The sequence below is a fragment of the Vicia villosa genome, unplaced genomic scaffold (assembly GCF_029867415.1).
Source record: "Vicia villosa cultivar HV-30 ecotype Madison, WI unplaced genomic scaffold, Vvil1.0 ctg.001531F_1_1, whole genome shotgun sequence".
Taxonomy (NCBI): Eukaryota; Viridiplantae; Streptophyta; class Magnoliopsida; order Fabales; family Fabaceae; genus Vicia; species Vicia villosa.
Window position 1 is genome coordinate 470163 of NW_026705654.1, and position 17124 is coordinate 487286.

Here is a 17124-nt window from a genome sequence, read left to right on the forward strand (position 1 = left end):
ATATATATATATATATATATATATATATATATATATATATATATATATATATATATATATATATATATATATATATATATATATATGCTTGGTGTATGTTTGGTTTGCATTTTAGAAATGCCAAAATAATTTTAGAGGTGTAGAATTAATTCGGTATAATTTTAAGATGTTTGGTTAGATAAAAGTAAAATTGATTTTGACTCTAGAATTAATTCTACTTGAAGTTAAAATTTGTAGTTTTTGTCTCCAGAATTGATTTTGGACGATTTTTACCGTGTAATTTATTATTCAATTCACTTATACATAAATGTATCAAAACATAAATCAATTATACTAAACTTAATTCTGATAAAATCAATTCTACCATACTCAATTTACTATAATTAATTCTGTACACACCCTTATTTGATGTATGCATTAACAGATAAAAATGTATATACATGTTAAAAAAATGTATTTTTTAGGAAGATAGGAAGATGTTTGAACAAATGTTTATACACATTGATCAATCAAACAAGTTCTATCATACTTTCATAGTAACATTACATAATTGTTTAAATTAAATAATTTCTATTTTTGCCTCTTGTGATGGTCCAAAAGGAATGGGGCAATATGTTTCAAATATGTTTAGGGGACCATATACAATGTAAATTCAATAGTAATACCATTTTGATTGGAAAATGCAGTTACATATTTTTAGTAAAAACAATTGAGTAAAAATGGAGCAAACCTAGATCTTACTTCCCCAGATCAATTATGGTTAACTGCAGTCTCTCAAAAAGTTTTCAAGCTAGGGTAAGAACGAACCTAGGTTGTGTAAGGCTTGGCTGTATCCAAACTATGTTTGCAGTGTAGACTTTTTAGAAATAGACAAACAAGCTCCTGACCTTTTTCTTATCATATCAATCATTAAAGCACTTGCACATTGCTATCCCCAATCTAAAGTGGCATAACTACTCCACTTGCTAGGGAAATATTCCATATTTGTCAGAATAAAAAAGTTTAGCAGGCAGCAAATCAAAATTGTCAGATAAAAAAATCAAGCAACTCATATTTTGATTTGAGTGCGTGTTTTGAATTTGATTAGTAGAGGCAAATTGCGAGTTGCATGATCTTTATCTAATAACCTCAATCTATTGATTGCATTATTTTTTGACTAGGGGAGTGGGATTCATTTTACTAGCGCAAAAAAAAACTTAAAGAATGTTCATATATCCTAGCTCAACTATCAGAAGTCAACATTATTATAGATTGATCGCCATCACCAGAGTTCAAATCTTGGTACTCACGGTTGCGTGTAAGAGTTCTAGCGGTTATTACCACTTCGTCTACAGACAAAAAAACAAAAGAAACAAAAAAAAAGCTCAAGACTAAACACCTCTACTACTGCTATGCTATCTTTCTTTGAATTATAAGGTCTGGTTTCTCACTTATGCATAACAGAGAACTCCAACAGATCAAGCAGAAACTAGAACTACTCTTAGCTAAAATCAATTTTGAATACTCTGTCTTGGATGTAATACATTTGATTCGGAAAATGATTCTGAAATCCAAAAATATAAATGAGATATATAGATAATAACGAGACATTGAGCAAAAGTATTTGTTATTGATTGGCCAATCGTGTATCGTTTAGATATTAATTGGCGGATCAAAATATGTAACCTTTACAATACCATTATCAACCAGAAGCGCTCGGAGGAGATGCGACTCCTTCCCTCCTTGGGTTAGGTGCTGTCTTACCTTGTAAGTCTTTTTGTCTACTTCAATCCATATGCAGATCACCATTATTAGCATTTGCATTTTTAGTTGCGCGCTTGTAAGTTTTCTTTTGCTCGTCAGGCGAATCCATGTCTACATATAAGACACGTCCGTGTAATATCTGCAGAAAGCGTTGAATCATTTTCTGAATTCGTTTTTTGTTGAGGCTATGTTTAAATTAGGTTAGGTTAGTAGATTCTAACCTTTCCATTCATGTCAATCTGTGCTTTACGGGCTTCTTCCTCCTCTGAAAAAGTCACATATCCAAAACCTTTGGATCTATTCTTGGCTTTATTCAATACTATATCAGCTGGAAAAAAAAATGAAATGTAGCATACATGAGAACTTTAATCCGAGAGGTTTGGGGTTTGTGACGACAACACAGACACATACCTTTGAGAACATTTCCGTATTGAGAAAAAGCTTCAGCTAATTTCTCTTCTGTAGTAGAAAATGCTAAACCTGCGCCAAGATTTATAGATCATGGCATCCGCAAGTGTTAACTTGGGGCATTCTTTACAAGACGACAACAACACAACAGCACAAACATTTTGATATATTCAACTAATCAAAAGGCAATGACTGATAAGTATCATACTACAAGGGTCCCAATAAAAAAACCTTTAGAGCAAGAATAGAAAGTTACCTAAATGAAATAGTTGAAACAATTAAAAAACCTTTCCACAATTTCAAGTAATCTAGGACTAGGACTTATGTGGCTTTGTGAGTCAAGGCCACAAGTAATGTGTGATGCATTCTATGGTTTGTAGATACAGTGAGTATGATTTAGTTGTTCCTAGATCATGCATGCTAAAGGTTTCACCGAGTACATTTTCAAAAGCATTCTACAAACTAAAACTCCATCATAAAAAAACAGGAAATGATTGCACAAGGATCAACTAGCTAACACAAAATCATAACCCTTGTCTTGCATAGGCTTTTGTGTGTAATTTCCTTCATAATAATCATTTTAGAGTGGTGAATTTCATTTGATAAACAAAGAGGAAAGTTGAATTCTTTGTCTGTTGTGTTCATGAATGAAGTGCAATACCAAATTTTCTGTTCAAAAATCAAAACTGGACTTGCTAAAAAAGTACAATGAGGTACCTCCTTGTTTGTCGGGCTATTTGCGAGTGCTTAGGGTATTTGGATAGTACGTAAGACTAGTTCACGCAGAGTGATGAAAAGCTCTGTATTTGTGTTTCTGGGGAAAATTGGAGATCTCTTTCAGTTCTAAGGCTGAGGTATTTATAGGAGCTTCTTTGGGCTTGACAGAAGAGGAAGTCATGCTCACTTCCTCCACCTTTCCCCTCAATTCGCTCAGTGAAGAGTGGTCCCTTCCCCACAAATAGGGAGGACGGTTTTGCCACCTCACATTGACCGTCTTTGGAGTCAGTGCTATGCTATGTGTTTTGTCCACCGAATTAAGAACGGGATGTGGATTGGATTAGACATTTTAGCCCTTCTTAGAGTGACCTAGAGCCCTTCTTTGGATTCCCTTCTTTGAGTGACCTAGAGCCCTTCTTTGGACGACCTCGAGCCCTTCTTTGAGCGACCTATCATAATGTGTTGGTCACTCCCTCAACGCTAGGACAGTTAGTTTGTATCGCATAGGGCATGGTATGGTTTACTGAGAAAACCAAACTGAACCGAACCAAACCATAATAAATATTTACTCGAATTGAACCGAACCGTTTCAATTTACTTAGAACTGAACCGAACCATAATCATTGGTTTGCTATACCGTTTCGAAATTCCCAACCGTTAGAAGTTAATTTTTGCCAAACCAAACCGTTTATTAAAGAACCGAACTATCAAACAATTTTTAATTTCTTTAAAAAATAAATTAAAACTTGTTTTTTGTATTTTTCATTTTTAGTTTCAATACAGTTCGGTTACAGTTTCGGATCGGTTCTAAAACTGTTTGTACAATATGGTTTGATTCACTAACCAAACATAACAAATCGGTTATTTTAACTTCAGTACGGTTCGGTTCGGTAGTACGGTTCAATTCATAGTTTTTTTTTGCACAGCCCTAGTATCGCACAATCAGGATCCCTTCTTTTTAGGGCCCAATAAAATTATACCAGTACAAAAATTATCTTCCATCTTTGTGGGATACAATTTTCTTACTACTCACATATAGTTTGTTTAGTGACAAGTAAGGTTTTAAAATGCAACCGTGATCGACAATCGCACCAGAATCCTAGACATTATCGAGAATCACATTCAATTGCAAGTTTGCAACTGATGCAGCTCAACTGTATGGAGATTTCAACATCATTGATGTCAGAGCCTCTGTTAAAACCATCTCTATATGTAAAATGGTGTGGCCGTGTCCGACACAGACACTTGTGATTACTTTTATTTTTTTATTTTTTTCAAATTATTACTGATGTCGATGTGTCAGTGTCAATGTCACTATAAGTGTCAGTGTCGTGTTCGGGGTGTCCTTACTTTGTAGAAAACTATGCTCATAGGTATATAATGCTGAGATTTTGCAATTAAACTAAAGAGTACATGCTGAAACCTAAAGCTCAATCAGATATCAAAGAAGAACATGAAACAGCTAAAAAAAAGCTATACCTTTGACAAAAATCTTGGAACTCTTTGTACGAAGGAAGAGACGCTGAAAAAGGGAAGTGCGGTGCTTTGAGCAAGAGAACAGCGCTGCGGAAAATTCTCGCGCCGCTGCCATGTGAAATTGGTAACTGCAGTTTTCACATTTCAGTTTTAGGGTTTAACGAAGGAGAACTAACTCGCCACCAGTAACAGAAAAACTGGCCTGAGAAGCGGCGGTTTGTTGGGGAGATGTTGCGTGGTGGTCGGAGTTGTCGTGAGTGTCTGCGCCGTTGGAGAGATGTTGCGCCGGTGGTTTTGTGGAGGTAGAAGGTGGTGCTGCTGCTACAACTTCGTCACTGTGGGATTTGGATCTTCCACATCTAAGGCTTTGTCAGATGCATCATTCTAGCCGTTGGATTAATCGAACAGCTCAAATATTAATTAAATATTTAGGCATAGAACTTTGTGAGTTCGCAATTTAAATTTTGGCTTAAATGCAACTTTAGTCCCCCTATTAAGTTATTTTTTTGATTTTGATCTCTCCACTTTTAAAATCACCATTGTAGTCCCTATTTTTAGTTTTTTTGTTTGGATTTAGTCCCCTAGTCAATCTGGTGCATACTTTCAATGACATGGCGTAATTCTTGCTTATGTGTAATGCCAAATCATTTAAATATTAATTAAAAAAAATTAATTCAATTATTTTAATAAATCAAAACTCAAAAACTCAATTATTTATTTAGTTTTATTTTAATTCAATTACGTTAATAAATTAAATAATAAATATAAGTTCTGTATCAATCTTTGTTTTTCAATCTTCGTCTTCTCAATTTTGAACCTCACCATCATTGCAATCACATAACAACCACTTGATCCATGGCTTAAATCTTCCCTAACTCCCACCAACCTCTTCACCCAACCCCAAAACTCCATTTTCCACATCGACCCCTCCGTCATTAAAATCGACGAAGATATCCCTCTTTCCCCAAATTAGGACTCGCCTCTCCCCCTTCCTTCCTCCATCATTGCCGCTAATGCAACCCCCGCCGTCATCGAAGCTTTAATTGAAAAATCTGAGGTGACGATGTTGTTTAAGATTCACAAATCATTTAACAAGTTTGATTCCTTTTCCGGGTTTTGACTCTGATTTTCATCCTTGATTCGTTTAGCAAACAATGATTCTGGTTCCATTAAGTTTTGATAGTTGGGGTTTTCGGAAGCAGATTTGTAGAAATTGTGTTGGCTAATTTTCGATTTTGGAATGTTTATTTTGGTTGTTGATTTCAATTTCGCTCCACTGATTCTTCTGGTTTAAGTTTGAATTCATAAAGTTTGTGTTAATTTCATTTGTGGTTGTTATAAGTTATGGTTTGATTTTGATTTATTCATTTTCAATTTGTGCAATATAGCAAGTTGCTTTGGATGATGAAGCAAAGTTGTAGAGACAAAACGAACGAAGTTTCTGAAAAATTAGGAATGGATGAATATAATTTGATTTAAGGAAATAATATTGATTGGAAAAATGTGTTTAAACATCTTTTTAAAGGAAATAAATATGAAATAAAAAATAAATTTAATTAATATTCAAATGACCTGGCATTACACATAAGCAAGAATTACGCCATGTCACTGAAATTATGCACCAGATTGATTGGGGGACTAATTTCAACCAAAAAACTTAAAATAAGGACTAAAATGGTGATTTTGAAAGTGGAGGGATCAAAGTAAAAAAAAAAGTTAAATAGGGGGACTAAAGTTGCATTTAAGCCTTAAATTTTTTATTTATAGTAATTTTTTTTATCGCCAAATTATTTCGAAAAAATTTATATGATACAATATAAAATATAATTAAATAAATGGTGAAGACCCATTTTAGTCCCTCATAAATATTGAAGAGTCCAATTTAATTCTTGAGAAAAAACTCTCTATTTAATCCCTTACAAAATTTAACCGAGTTATTTTAGTCCCTTTATTAATACTTTTTTTAAACCGGTTTTTTTTCTTACATTTAAACTGTGACCGTTGCCATGTGTATTATTTATGCCACATGTATTATTTATAAAAGTAAGAGACATCCATTTTGGTCCCTAACAAAAAAAATTTTAATTTAGTCCCTTACAAAATTTAATTGGGTAATATTAATTTCTATGTTCAATCATACATTATATTACCATCACTTTAAAACTAGGGAGCAAAAATTCTACATTACCATCATATACATTATAGATGTACCATCACAAACAATAATTAGCTTGCACATTACGAAACCATGAAATCCAAAAGATATTTGTGCTAACAATATAATTACTTCTTAATTCAAAATATTATAGTATCATCATATTTCAAAATATTGTACCAACAAATAGAACTTTAAAATCCAAAATATCTAGCATCATCAAAATAAAATCAACAAAACAAACAAAGTACCATAAAATTGCAAAGAACGTTGTACCAACAATTACAACTTAAAAACAAAACATTTGATGATGCCAAAAAATCTAAACGAAAAAGTAAATAAATAAAAGGAAACGTAAGTTGACCATCATTGTGAAAATCTAGGAGTAGGCATGAATCCATGACTACTAGGTCCAATTTTTGGAGGTTGAGATGAACGTGGAGGGAAAAATGGAGGTGTTGGTGGTCGGATCGATGAAGTTCCAACTGTTGAAGGACGTGCAATGAAAGACGGTGTTGGCGGCCTAACTGGAGGAGGTGATGGCGTAACAACAGGTGGTGATGGCCTAACAGGAGGAGGCCTTACAACTGGTGGTTGTGGTGATTCCAACTACAAAATTAAATATTAACATAAGATGAGATTGGAATAAAGTACAAGCAAGGTAGAAGTGACAAAATTATTACCTGCGGTAAACTTTGTGGTTGAGGTTGAGTTTGTGACAAATTCTCCGTAGCTGTTTTCTTTGCTACCATTTTGTTCTTTTTCACATATCCTGGTTTTGGAGGTCCTTTGCATGTCTTTTCATAATGACCAGCTTCATTACACTTTGGACAAATCACTTCATATCTTCTTTTAATCTTGCGTGTTTCGCTCCCAGGCATATCTTCTAAAATTGCATCTTTCCTTCTATGTTTCTTTGGTCTGTCGATAGGTCTCTTCAGCTTTGGCGGTTCTGGCTTAGGATGTTCTATAATTTTCCAATATTCTTGGTTATTGACCAGTCTAATATAGTGATCATAAGTAGCATTCAAAGCTTCCATTGTGAGCCATTGATGAACATAATTCTCGGGCTTCTCAACCTTATGTGCTATAGCTGCAATGTCATGAATACAAGGCATGCCAGTCAATTGCCACATTTGACAAATACATGTCCATAAATTCAAGTTCACACCAAGGCTTGTGCTATGTCTTATAACCTCATATTGATCATCACCTGTTATCTGAGGTATCCACTTATTACTCTCTATCTTTAATTTTTCAATCTTCCTTTGTTGAATAGGTGGTAATATACTCTTGCATGTGCCTAAGACTCTTTTATGAGATGACATTCTCCTCGTCAAGTAACACCTCAACTCTTCCAACATTGTTAGAATAGGCTTTTCCCTATATTTCACAATCTTGCTATTCCAAACTTCACACATGTTGTTTGTGATGTTATCCAACTTAGGCCAATGATTGAAATATGCCTTCACCCATGTTGTTTTATCAATATTGTTGAGATAACTCCATGCTTTATCATTAAGTGTCTTCAATCTGTCCATATGAGTAATGAACTATGGTTCAGTTGTGCTTTTTGCACATTGCCACACAATGCCTCGTAACTCTTTGTCCTTAAATTGCTTGATGAAATTCTTCCATATATGGAGTGCACAATTCCTATGATAGGCACGTGACATTACTTCCTTTAGTGCAGGCAATAATCCCTATAACAAGAGAAAAAAATGATAATAAAAAATGCATAACACATAATCATGTAAATTATAAACAAAATAAATTTACCTTTTGTTGATCAGATATAAAGTTCCATCCATAGCTATCATGGTCTCCTATGTCACTTTCAAGTAATGTCAGAAACCACTTCCAGTTATCTTTTGTCTCAGCATCAACCACAACATATGCAATAACATAAAACTGGTTATTTGCATCTTGAGTAACAGCTGATAGGAGCTGCCCCCCGTAATATCCCTTCAGAAAACACCCATCAAGACCTATTAATGGCCTACATCCAGCTTTAAAACCTTTCTTGCAAGCATCCAAACAAACATACAATCTCTGAAATAACGGAGGGGATTCCAATCTAGGTAACACTTCCATCTTTGCCGTTGAATCGAGGTTGCTTCTCCTTAATTCAGCCAAGTAATCCCAAGTTCGTCCATATTGCTCCTTCTCACAACCTTCTACTCCTAATCTTGCATTCTTCAGTGCCCTAGATAATTATTTTTATTGATATGGACAGAATATTCCTCCTTCATCATCTCATAAGCTTGACTCCTTTTAAGGTCAGGTTGAATAATCAATCTTTGCTTCAACTTATTTGCAACTCAATCTCTACTAACTGACTTGTTCCTAAACACTCTACAACATGTATGTTTTGAATTGATTGTTTTAATCTGATAAGTGCAACTACTGCTGTAACACCCTTCTAAACCCCGCGGCAATTTAAATAAATAATCAGAGTAAAAACATAAACACAAGGGTGCCACAATTATTTAAAATAAATAAACCAATCATGGTCAAAGTCATGCTTCATTAGGAAACGATTTAACAAAAAAAAACACAATTATGTTTATCACAGCGGAATAAGAAACATCATCAACGTAATCAAATGGAAGTATAATCCAACACCAATAAAATAGAGTAATCTCATAAAACTCCATAACTATCGTCCCCCAGTGTTACAAGATCAGAGCATGACCGACATGACCTAACATAAACGGATAAACTCTACGAGTCATCCTCACCGAGCACTAATGGCGCTACTCCTCAATCTGAAAATGACAACATGTAAGGGTGAGTCTCATTCTCAATTAGTAAATATTATGCAATTCATAAGCAACAAACATCATAATATATCGTTCACCCAATTATACATATTCAGATTCACATCAATTATTCATCAAATCACACAATAATAGATTACAACACAAAACACAGAAATCCATACAATCATGTTATGACAAAATGCATATGACACAACTGAAACTATGCATGTGGTACCAAAATCCGTGAATCACATTCACATGATTTCTCTCCTCGACACTGCCCTTTAATCGCTCACACCCCACATGGGCACACAATTAACCTCATCTCTCACACCCCCATGGGCACACGATGACTGCTTACTAACCTCCGCACAATGAGAATTATCCACCAACGATCCACTCATCAACGGGATCCATCATCAAATGCATATGAATGAATGAAACACATATAACATACTTAACAACATCACTGAATCACGATGAACAACTCATCTCAATACCACATCACCAATAAGTATGTACATGTTTCCAACATCATTCAAATAGCCATGCATTCATCACAATCACAATATCAAACACAACCAATTCATCATCACATCAAACACATTGTCACACCTACCTCATATGCACACAATGTTCAATTCTCATCAAGTAATTAAATCGAGTTTTAAAGAAATAAAGTCGGCCACCGCCCATATTCATCCTTCATCATATAAAACATTTAATTACTTGCACAACGCCCAAAACGGCACTAAGAAATGATTAACGGATCAAAAGATACGTCATTTTAAAGTTTTAGAAAAATTCACACTCAGCAAGGTTCGCTCAGCAAAGCAAGGCAGAAGCGAATCCTTCAGACCTCTGCTCAGCGGACCTCTAGCGACGTCCAACATAAGCAAACAACGTTGGGACCTCCGCTCAACGGACCCCCTCCGCACAGCGTACCTGCGATTTCAGCAAACCCCAAGTCTGCGACAGACCCTGCGATTCCACACCCTTTCACCCAAAAACGATTACAAACATCACATACAGGCATACAATCATCATATATTCAATTATACACCACAAAACATCATTTAAACGCATTATTAACCAAATAGTTCACACAATTATCATCAATTCAATCCAATTAGAACACCCTAACCTAACAATCTCAATATCTAATTGAACCAAACCATACATCAATCTACCTATTACCTAAAACCACATAAGAGATACTAAAAGGAAGAGTCCCCCCTTACCTCGATGAATCTCTTGAATTCTCTCCTTCCGGTTCCACGTTCTTGCCTCTTTCTCTTCTCTTGCTCTTTTCACGTATTCTTCCTTTCTCCCCAAATGGTTCCTTTTTCTTATTTTATGAAAATAAAATAAAATAAAATATCACAACTTAGTAAAATGCCTAACCAATTAGCACCCCTCTTTTACTATCACCACACCATAAGCCCAATAGCTCTTATTCCATTATTTTCCAATTAAATCCAATAAAATAATAAAATCCCAATTATTTAATTTAAATCCAAATTAAATTAATAAACTGAAATTATGGGGTGTCACAACTCTCCCCCATTAAAAGAGTTTCCGTCCTCGAAAACATACTTCAAGTGAAAAGTCTCGGATAGGAGTCCTTCATCTGACTCTCCAGCTCCCAGGTAACATTTCCCTAGTCAATTATCAAGATTCATATGTGTCGCACGCTCGCGAAAAATATGAACAGAGTCGCCACCAATATATTTATCCCATAAGGGAAAGGAATATCAGAAAACCTAACAAAGGAAGGAACAGGGTCTTGCGACCAGAGAATCAAGGTACGGGAGTCGGTTACGTAAGGGGAAGGTGCTAGCACCCCTCACGCCCATCGTACTCGATGGTATCCACCTATGTCTGTTTCTATCTACTGGGTGTAATCTATGTCTAAAATCTAAATGCGAAATGAATGCAAAATGTAGGGAAAATAAAGAATTGTACTCGCACGGGCCCTACCCCGCTGCCTACGTATCCTTTTCAGGAATCAGAGTTACCGTAGCTCGGCTCACGATTTTCTGTTTGTTTTTGTGTTTTTTAGTTGGGCGGCGTTAACGCTCACGCTCTTGCACAAGGGGACAGCCTAGGATGCAATGGAGCGGAGATAACTTGCCCTTAGAAAGGAGAAAAAGAGATTGGTTTGTATCTTTTAAGGGTAATTCCATGATGACGAGAACCCACTACAAGGTCTCGCATCACTTCCTCACTTTTGTTTTAAGTCTGAACATTTATTAGGTTTTTTGAAGTGTTTTTGGTTGGTGTTTTTTATGGGGATTTTAATTTGTGACTTAGATCATACCAAAAAGAGTTTTTTGTTTGTTTTTGAATATTTAGAGAACGCACATCGAGGCCTACGCCACAATCGTTTCTCTAAATAACGGTTAAGAAATACATCGAGGCTTCACACCTCAATCATTTCTTCTCCGCTAAGTAAAAGAGATACAAAAAGAGTTTTTCATGAATATTTAGAGAATGCACATCGGGGCCTACGCCACAATCGTTTCTCTAAATAACGGTTAAGAAATACACCGAGGCTTCACACCTCAATCATTTCTTCTCCGCTAAGTAGGAAAGAACATACATCGAGGCCTACGCCTCAATCATTTCTTTCCTACCATGAAATAAAGCAACGGTATGATCTTCATCAATTTTTATTAAGTATTTTAAAAGTTGAAAAGAAAAAGAAATGAACAAGGGGGACTAACCTATTCTCTAATCTAAGTTGTTATTCTAATCTAAATCCTAATGTTAACATGGGATAGATTCTAAAAGGAGCATACAAGTGGTATTAACAAGGTAGGCCAAAAATAAGGCCAAAATTACAAGCAACAAAGCCACACAAGCATCATACAAAAATAACATGGAACTAGCACAACAACAATTCAAGTACTAATACGAAATTATACTAAAATACTACTATTTTTATTGACTTTTATGTGGGAGATTCTAAGACTAAGATCATTCCTAAAAGTGGCCTAAGAATCTAACAAGTTTTATTGATTTTATTGTCCTCTAAGTCATTTTTATTACCTAAAAAATGGCATACAAAACTATATGAAGAAGAACCTAAAACTAATATGAAGATATGTACACAGGGGGGATGCAAAATTAAAATAGGGGTGCATGCGTGAAACTGGGCGCAGGGCCCATGGGAGTTAAGCCCAACAGAATTTTGTAGCAAACAAGAAAAAGAGAAATGGAGTGTGCATGGGCCCGGTGGGGGTGTAAAAGCAAATTCGTGATAAGCCCAAGAGAATTGATCCATGGATTCATTCTCTGTGTCAGATTTTGAGTCACCATTTTATTCATTGTGATTTTCCATTAAAAGAGAATTAAATCGAAAATAAAAATAAAAAGGAAAAAATAAGAAAGGGGTTAGGGTTACCGATTTTGTGGCTACCGCACTTCTGAACGCGTCTTCTTCCTCCTTCAAACCATGAACGGCGCCGCTCTTCCACCTTTCTTCTCCGATCAACAAAATCAAACCGTCATCGCCAACAAAAATCTCTCGGCGTCTACCTCTCTTGATTCATCTCTCCGAATATCAACTTCTTCGCTCACTCGATCTCTCAATCTGTTTTTCCGAGTTTTGATAATGATGCAGCGTTGTTATTGTTGTTGCGTTGTAGTTGCGATGCGCGATGTTGACGAGAAATGAAAGATGTAGATGATGATGGATGTTGAGATGTTGTCGTTGCAGAACGTGCGACTCAGAAGATCTTGAGAGGTCGAAGAACTCTCGGTGACAATTCAAAGATGATGGAGTAGCTCAAAGAGACTTGTTGAGGTGCGAAGATTGAAACTGATTGGAGGTCGACTATGGTTACGTGATTGAAGTTGTTGTAGTTGAAGGTGATGAAGTTGCAGAGAGTGAGAAGGGAGAAGGTTGAAGATTATGGTTGCTGAAGGTTGGTCGCAATTGTTACCGATCCCGATTCAGTTATGAGGTCAGCTCCTTTTCAATTCTATTACCGATCCTCGTATTCTTTCTCTTCTCCTTTTGTTTTTCTGCACGGTTGAGAATGAATGGTGAACTCAGTAATGGCGATGTTGTCGAATTGTTGTTGTTGCAGAGAAGATGAAGATGATGATGGTGAAAGTGGTTCAGAGGTGATGATGAAGTGTGAGTTGTGGAGGTTATCAAAGTGAAGGGAGAGTGAAAGTGAAGAGAAGAATGAAGAGAGAGTCGGATCTGTTTTATAGCATTTGAAGATGAAGAGAAGCTCAGGTTCTAAGGTGAGTTTGTTATTGATTTCTCTTCTGAATTTTCTGTTAGATGGTTTGTAGAAGTTAGTTACAAGCTGTTGTAGGGTGGTTAATTCTGTTATCAGTGGAAAAGTTAGTTATGGGTGTTATGAAGTTAGTTAGGAGGTTAGGTAGTTATTTGAGCTTGCAAATGATTGGTTAAATTGTTTTTCTGTTATGACAGTTATGATAGGTAGTTAGAATTCGGTTTTGATCTGTTTTCGATGAGTTGGAATTCTGTTAGTTGTTGGTTGTATTCTGATAGGTGGTTGGGTTTTTTGTGGTAGATTGAAATTGAAAGGTGAGAAGGAAAGTTAGTTATATGACAGCTGTAGGTCTATTTTTCTGGTTTGAAAGGTTTATGTAAGGTTACTGAGTGCTTGTTTGCAGGGATTAGTCGAGGGATTTTTTGTACTGTTTGGGTTTATTTGGCATGGTTCTATTTCTCATGCTTGTATGCGGACTGATGTGGGGTTTTATTTGTGATTAGGTCTGCGGTTTGAATGTTGCGAGGATAGCTTTTTGTTCACGGCGAGACTTTTGGCTTGGTGCAGTAGCAGTTTTGGTATAGCAGGGCTGTCTGGTATGATGCAAATGGTAAGTTTGAAAACGGCATGACTAATGTTTGTTTGTTTGAAACAGTTCACGGATGTAGTAATATATGCAGTGGCTGGTTTATTTGTGATGCAGGGAATTTGGACTCAAGTGAACATAATGGGGCTGAACATGGAGAAACTATGGTGCCAGGGAGCTGCTTTAATAATGGGACAAATGTGTGTGGCTGCCCTACTATAGTACTGGTTGCTGAAATCCGAGATGATGAGCTGGCAGTTGCATGTATGAAAGCGGCGAAGCTTGGATCGATGTTCGAGTTGGCTTCAAAGGTGAGTTGCAATCCTGTTACGAGATTTTAGTAGTTAAGACTCTCGGTTTAGGTTAGAACTGAATGTGGCCTTTGATGATTGAATTGATGCATATGATTTTTTGTTTATGTTTGAATATGTGGCAGCCGGATGGTTTATTGCTATGAATATATTCGACCCAACCGTGAACTAGTACTTGAATGTGAACTGAACCTGTATGACAAACTATTATGAATGATGGAGCTCAACCGTTTTCTTTTTCTTCTGTAGGTCTGGACTCAATTTTCTCGTAACGCACTGCATGATTCTCTAAACGCATAACTTTCCATGCCCGTTTTGTTGCTGCAGGATGGTGATGTTATCTTGAAGGCAAAGTGTCATAGCCGTTGGAACCTCATGGTTGAAGAAGAGAATTGGATGTTATTGAATTAAAGAGACAACCATAGAATTTGTAGGTTTTGGCAACATAGGATTAGATCTTGAGACATGCTTCTTTTTGTGTTTTCTTCATGTAATGTCTCATGTATGTGGACTGTACTGTACCGGGAGCTCATGCAGACTTATGGAATTTGAATTTTTGTATGGACAATGTAGTGGTTGATGATAAATCTTGAACATTGAATGGACTTGAATTTTTTGTAATATATTTCGACTCTTGACGTTGTAATGAAGTGTGAATATCTTATTTTTCCCACCAACATTCGGATCCTTTATTTTCCCTTCATTTGCAGTTAATTTGAATTTCCGATCTCTTCCATTTGCAACTTTGAAAATGATCTATGTTGTTCCAAGATTCCATTTTTCATACTTTGTGCTTCAATATTCCGAACAACGTCAAACCCATAACTTGCAACAAAAGTGAGACCATTTAACCACGACTTGTAGCACTATCCACTTAGATGAATCAAGTCAATAACCTGTGAAGGAAGAAACCTCAAATTGATCCCTACTCCAAACCATAGCGCCATGAGTGTCGTCTGGGGGTGAAGTGTATATGAGGCCCACCAACCTTGATGTGAAAGAAGATCATGAGAATGCCCGGTCACCAAAAGCCTCAGGGCACAAACCTTAATCCAAAGAATCAGTCACGTTCTTGATTAAACGTCACACATCCTTTTTCTTTGAGGAAATGAATAACCTTTTGCCAAGATCTACGTGAAAATCCAGCTTGCTTCATGACCCTTGATCCCTTGCTAGATTATTGATTAATGAATGCATGAGTTATGTTAAATGACCTAATGGGGGTATGCAGATGAGACTATGAAATGCATAAGCCTAAGCCAGTTAGAAGTTAGGGGTAGGACAAATTTGGGGTATGACAGCTGCCCCTATTTAATCGTCTTAAACCTGAAGGTGAGATTGGCGCTAGCCTTTCGAACATTCGAGGTAGAAGAAGATTAAATATCAAGACCAGAAATTTGTCCTGAAGAGAAGATGGTGTAAGTGTTATCCTTATTTTTTTATTTTTGATATCTGCTGGGGAAAGAGAATTGTTTTTTTTTTTTTTATGGAAATATTTACAGCGAGTCGTTGGATGAATGGTGAGAGCTTGTAACGTAACCCAAGGTGCCAATACAAGGTTCTCAAAGGGAATGTTTATTACATGGAAGTGATCGGAGCAGAAGTATGTCTGGTGGGGAGGCAATATAGACAAGGGTTTTAAAGGGGATACAGACGAGTATCGAAAGAACGACACATACGAGCATCAAAGGAGATACAGACGAGTACCAAAAGAATGACACAGACGAGCATCAAAAGAAGATACAGACGAGTATCGAAGGAATGACACATACGAGCATCAAAAGGAGATACAGACGAGTACCAAAAGAATGACACAGACGAGCATCAAAAGGAGATACAGACGAGTATCGAAGGAATGACACATACGAGCATCGAGAGATGATACAGACGAGTACCAAAGGAATGACACATACGAGCATCAAAAGGAGATACAGACGAGTATCGAAAGAATGACACATACGAGCATCGAAAGGAGATACAGACGAGTATCGAAAGAATGACACAGACGAGCACCAAAAGAAGATACAGACGAGTACCAAAGGAATGACACATACGAGCATCAAAAGGAAATACATACGAGTATCGAAAGAATGACACAGACGAGCACCAAAAGAAGATACAGACGAGTACCAAAGGAATGACACATACGAGCATCAAAAGAGATACAAACGAGCATCAAAAGAGATACAGACGAGCATCGAAGGAGATACAGACGAGCATCAAAAAGAGATACAGACGAGCATCAAAGGAGATACAGACGAGCATCAAAGGAGATACAGACGAGCATCGAAGGAGATACAGACGAGCATCAAAAAGAGACACAGACGAGCGTTTGAGAAGCTTGGTAGATGGACTTACTGGGGATTGGGATTTAGTCTTGAAATGATTTGCCAGGACGGAAGGCAAAGGATACGCAACACGGGGGTTGGATCTGAAAAATTTTCTCGTACGAGGGGAGGAATCACGGAGACTAGGGACGACTAGACTCGGCAATAGGATGATAGTAACCACGGGAGATATGGGGATATGGATGCTTACGAAGCATAAGAATTACATTAACCCCTCAGGCCAAAGGCGGGGTGTAACTCTTCAAGAGTGGCAATCGTTCGAATCGCCACACACCAAGTATGATTATTCAAACGATTGAAAAATGAAATGGGTTGAATGCCCATCCTCATTCGCACTCTAATTTTCGCGCGGCACACGGGAAATA

At 36.7% G+C, this 17124-nt stretch overlaps 1 protein-coding gene across 1 annotated transcript; it reads right to left on the reverse strand.

The window, feature by feature from the left end:
- Positions 1-356: 356 nt before the first annotated feature.
- LOC131635690 (small RNA-binding protein 11, chloroplastic-like) lies at positions 357-4724 on the reverse strand. The gene is made up of 4 exons (XM_058906327.1): positions 4348-4724; positions 2155-2223; positions 1965-2071; positions 357-1882 (listed from the first exon to the last, which is right to left on the reverse strand). The coding sequence occupies exons 1-4, from the start codon at positions 4457-4459 to the stop codon at positions 1766-1768; spliced, it is 405 nt and encodes a 134-aa protein (XP_058762310.1). The 5' UTR covers positions 4460-4724; the 3' UTR covers positions 357-1765.
- Positions 4725-17124: the final 12400 nt, after the last annotated feature.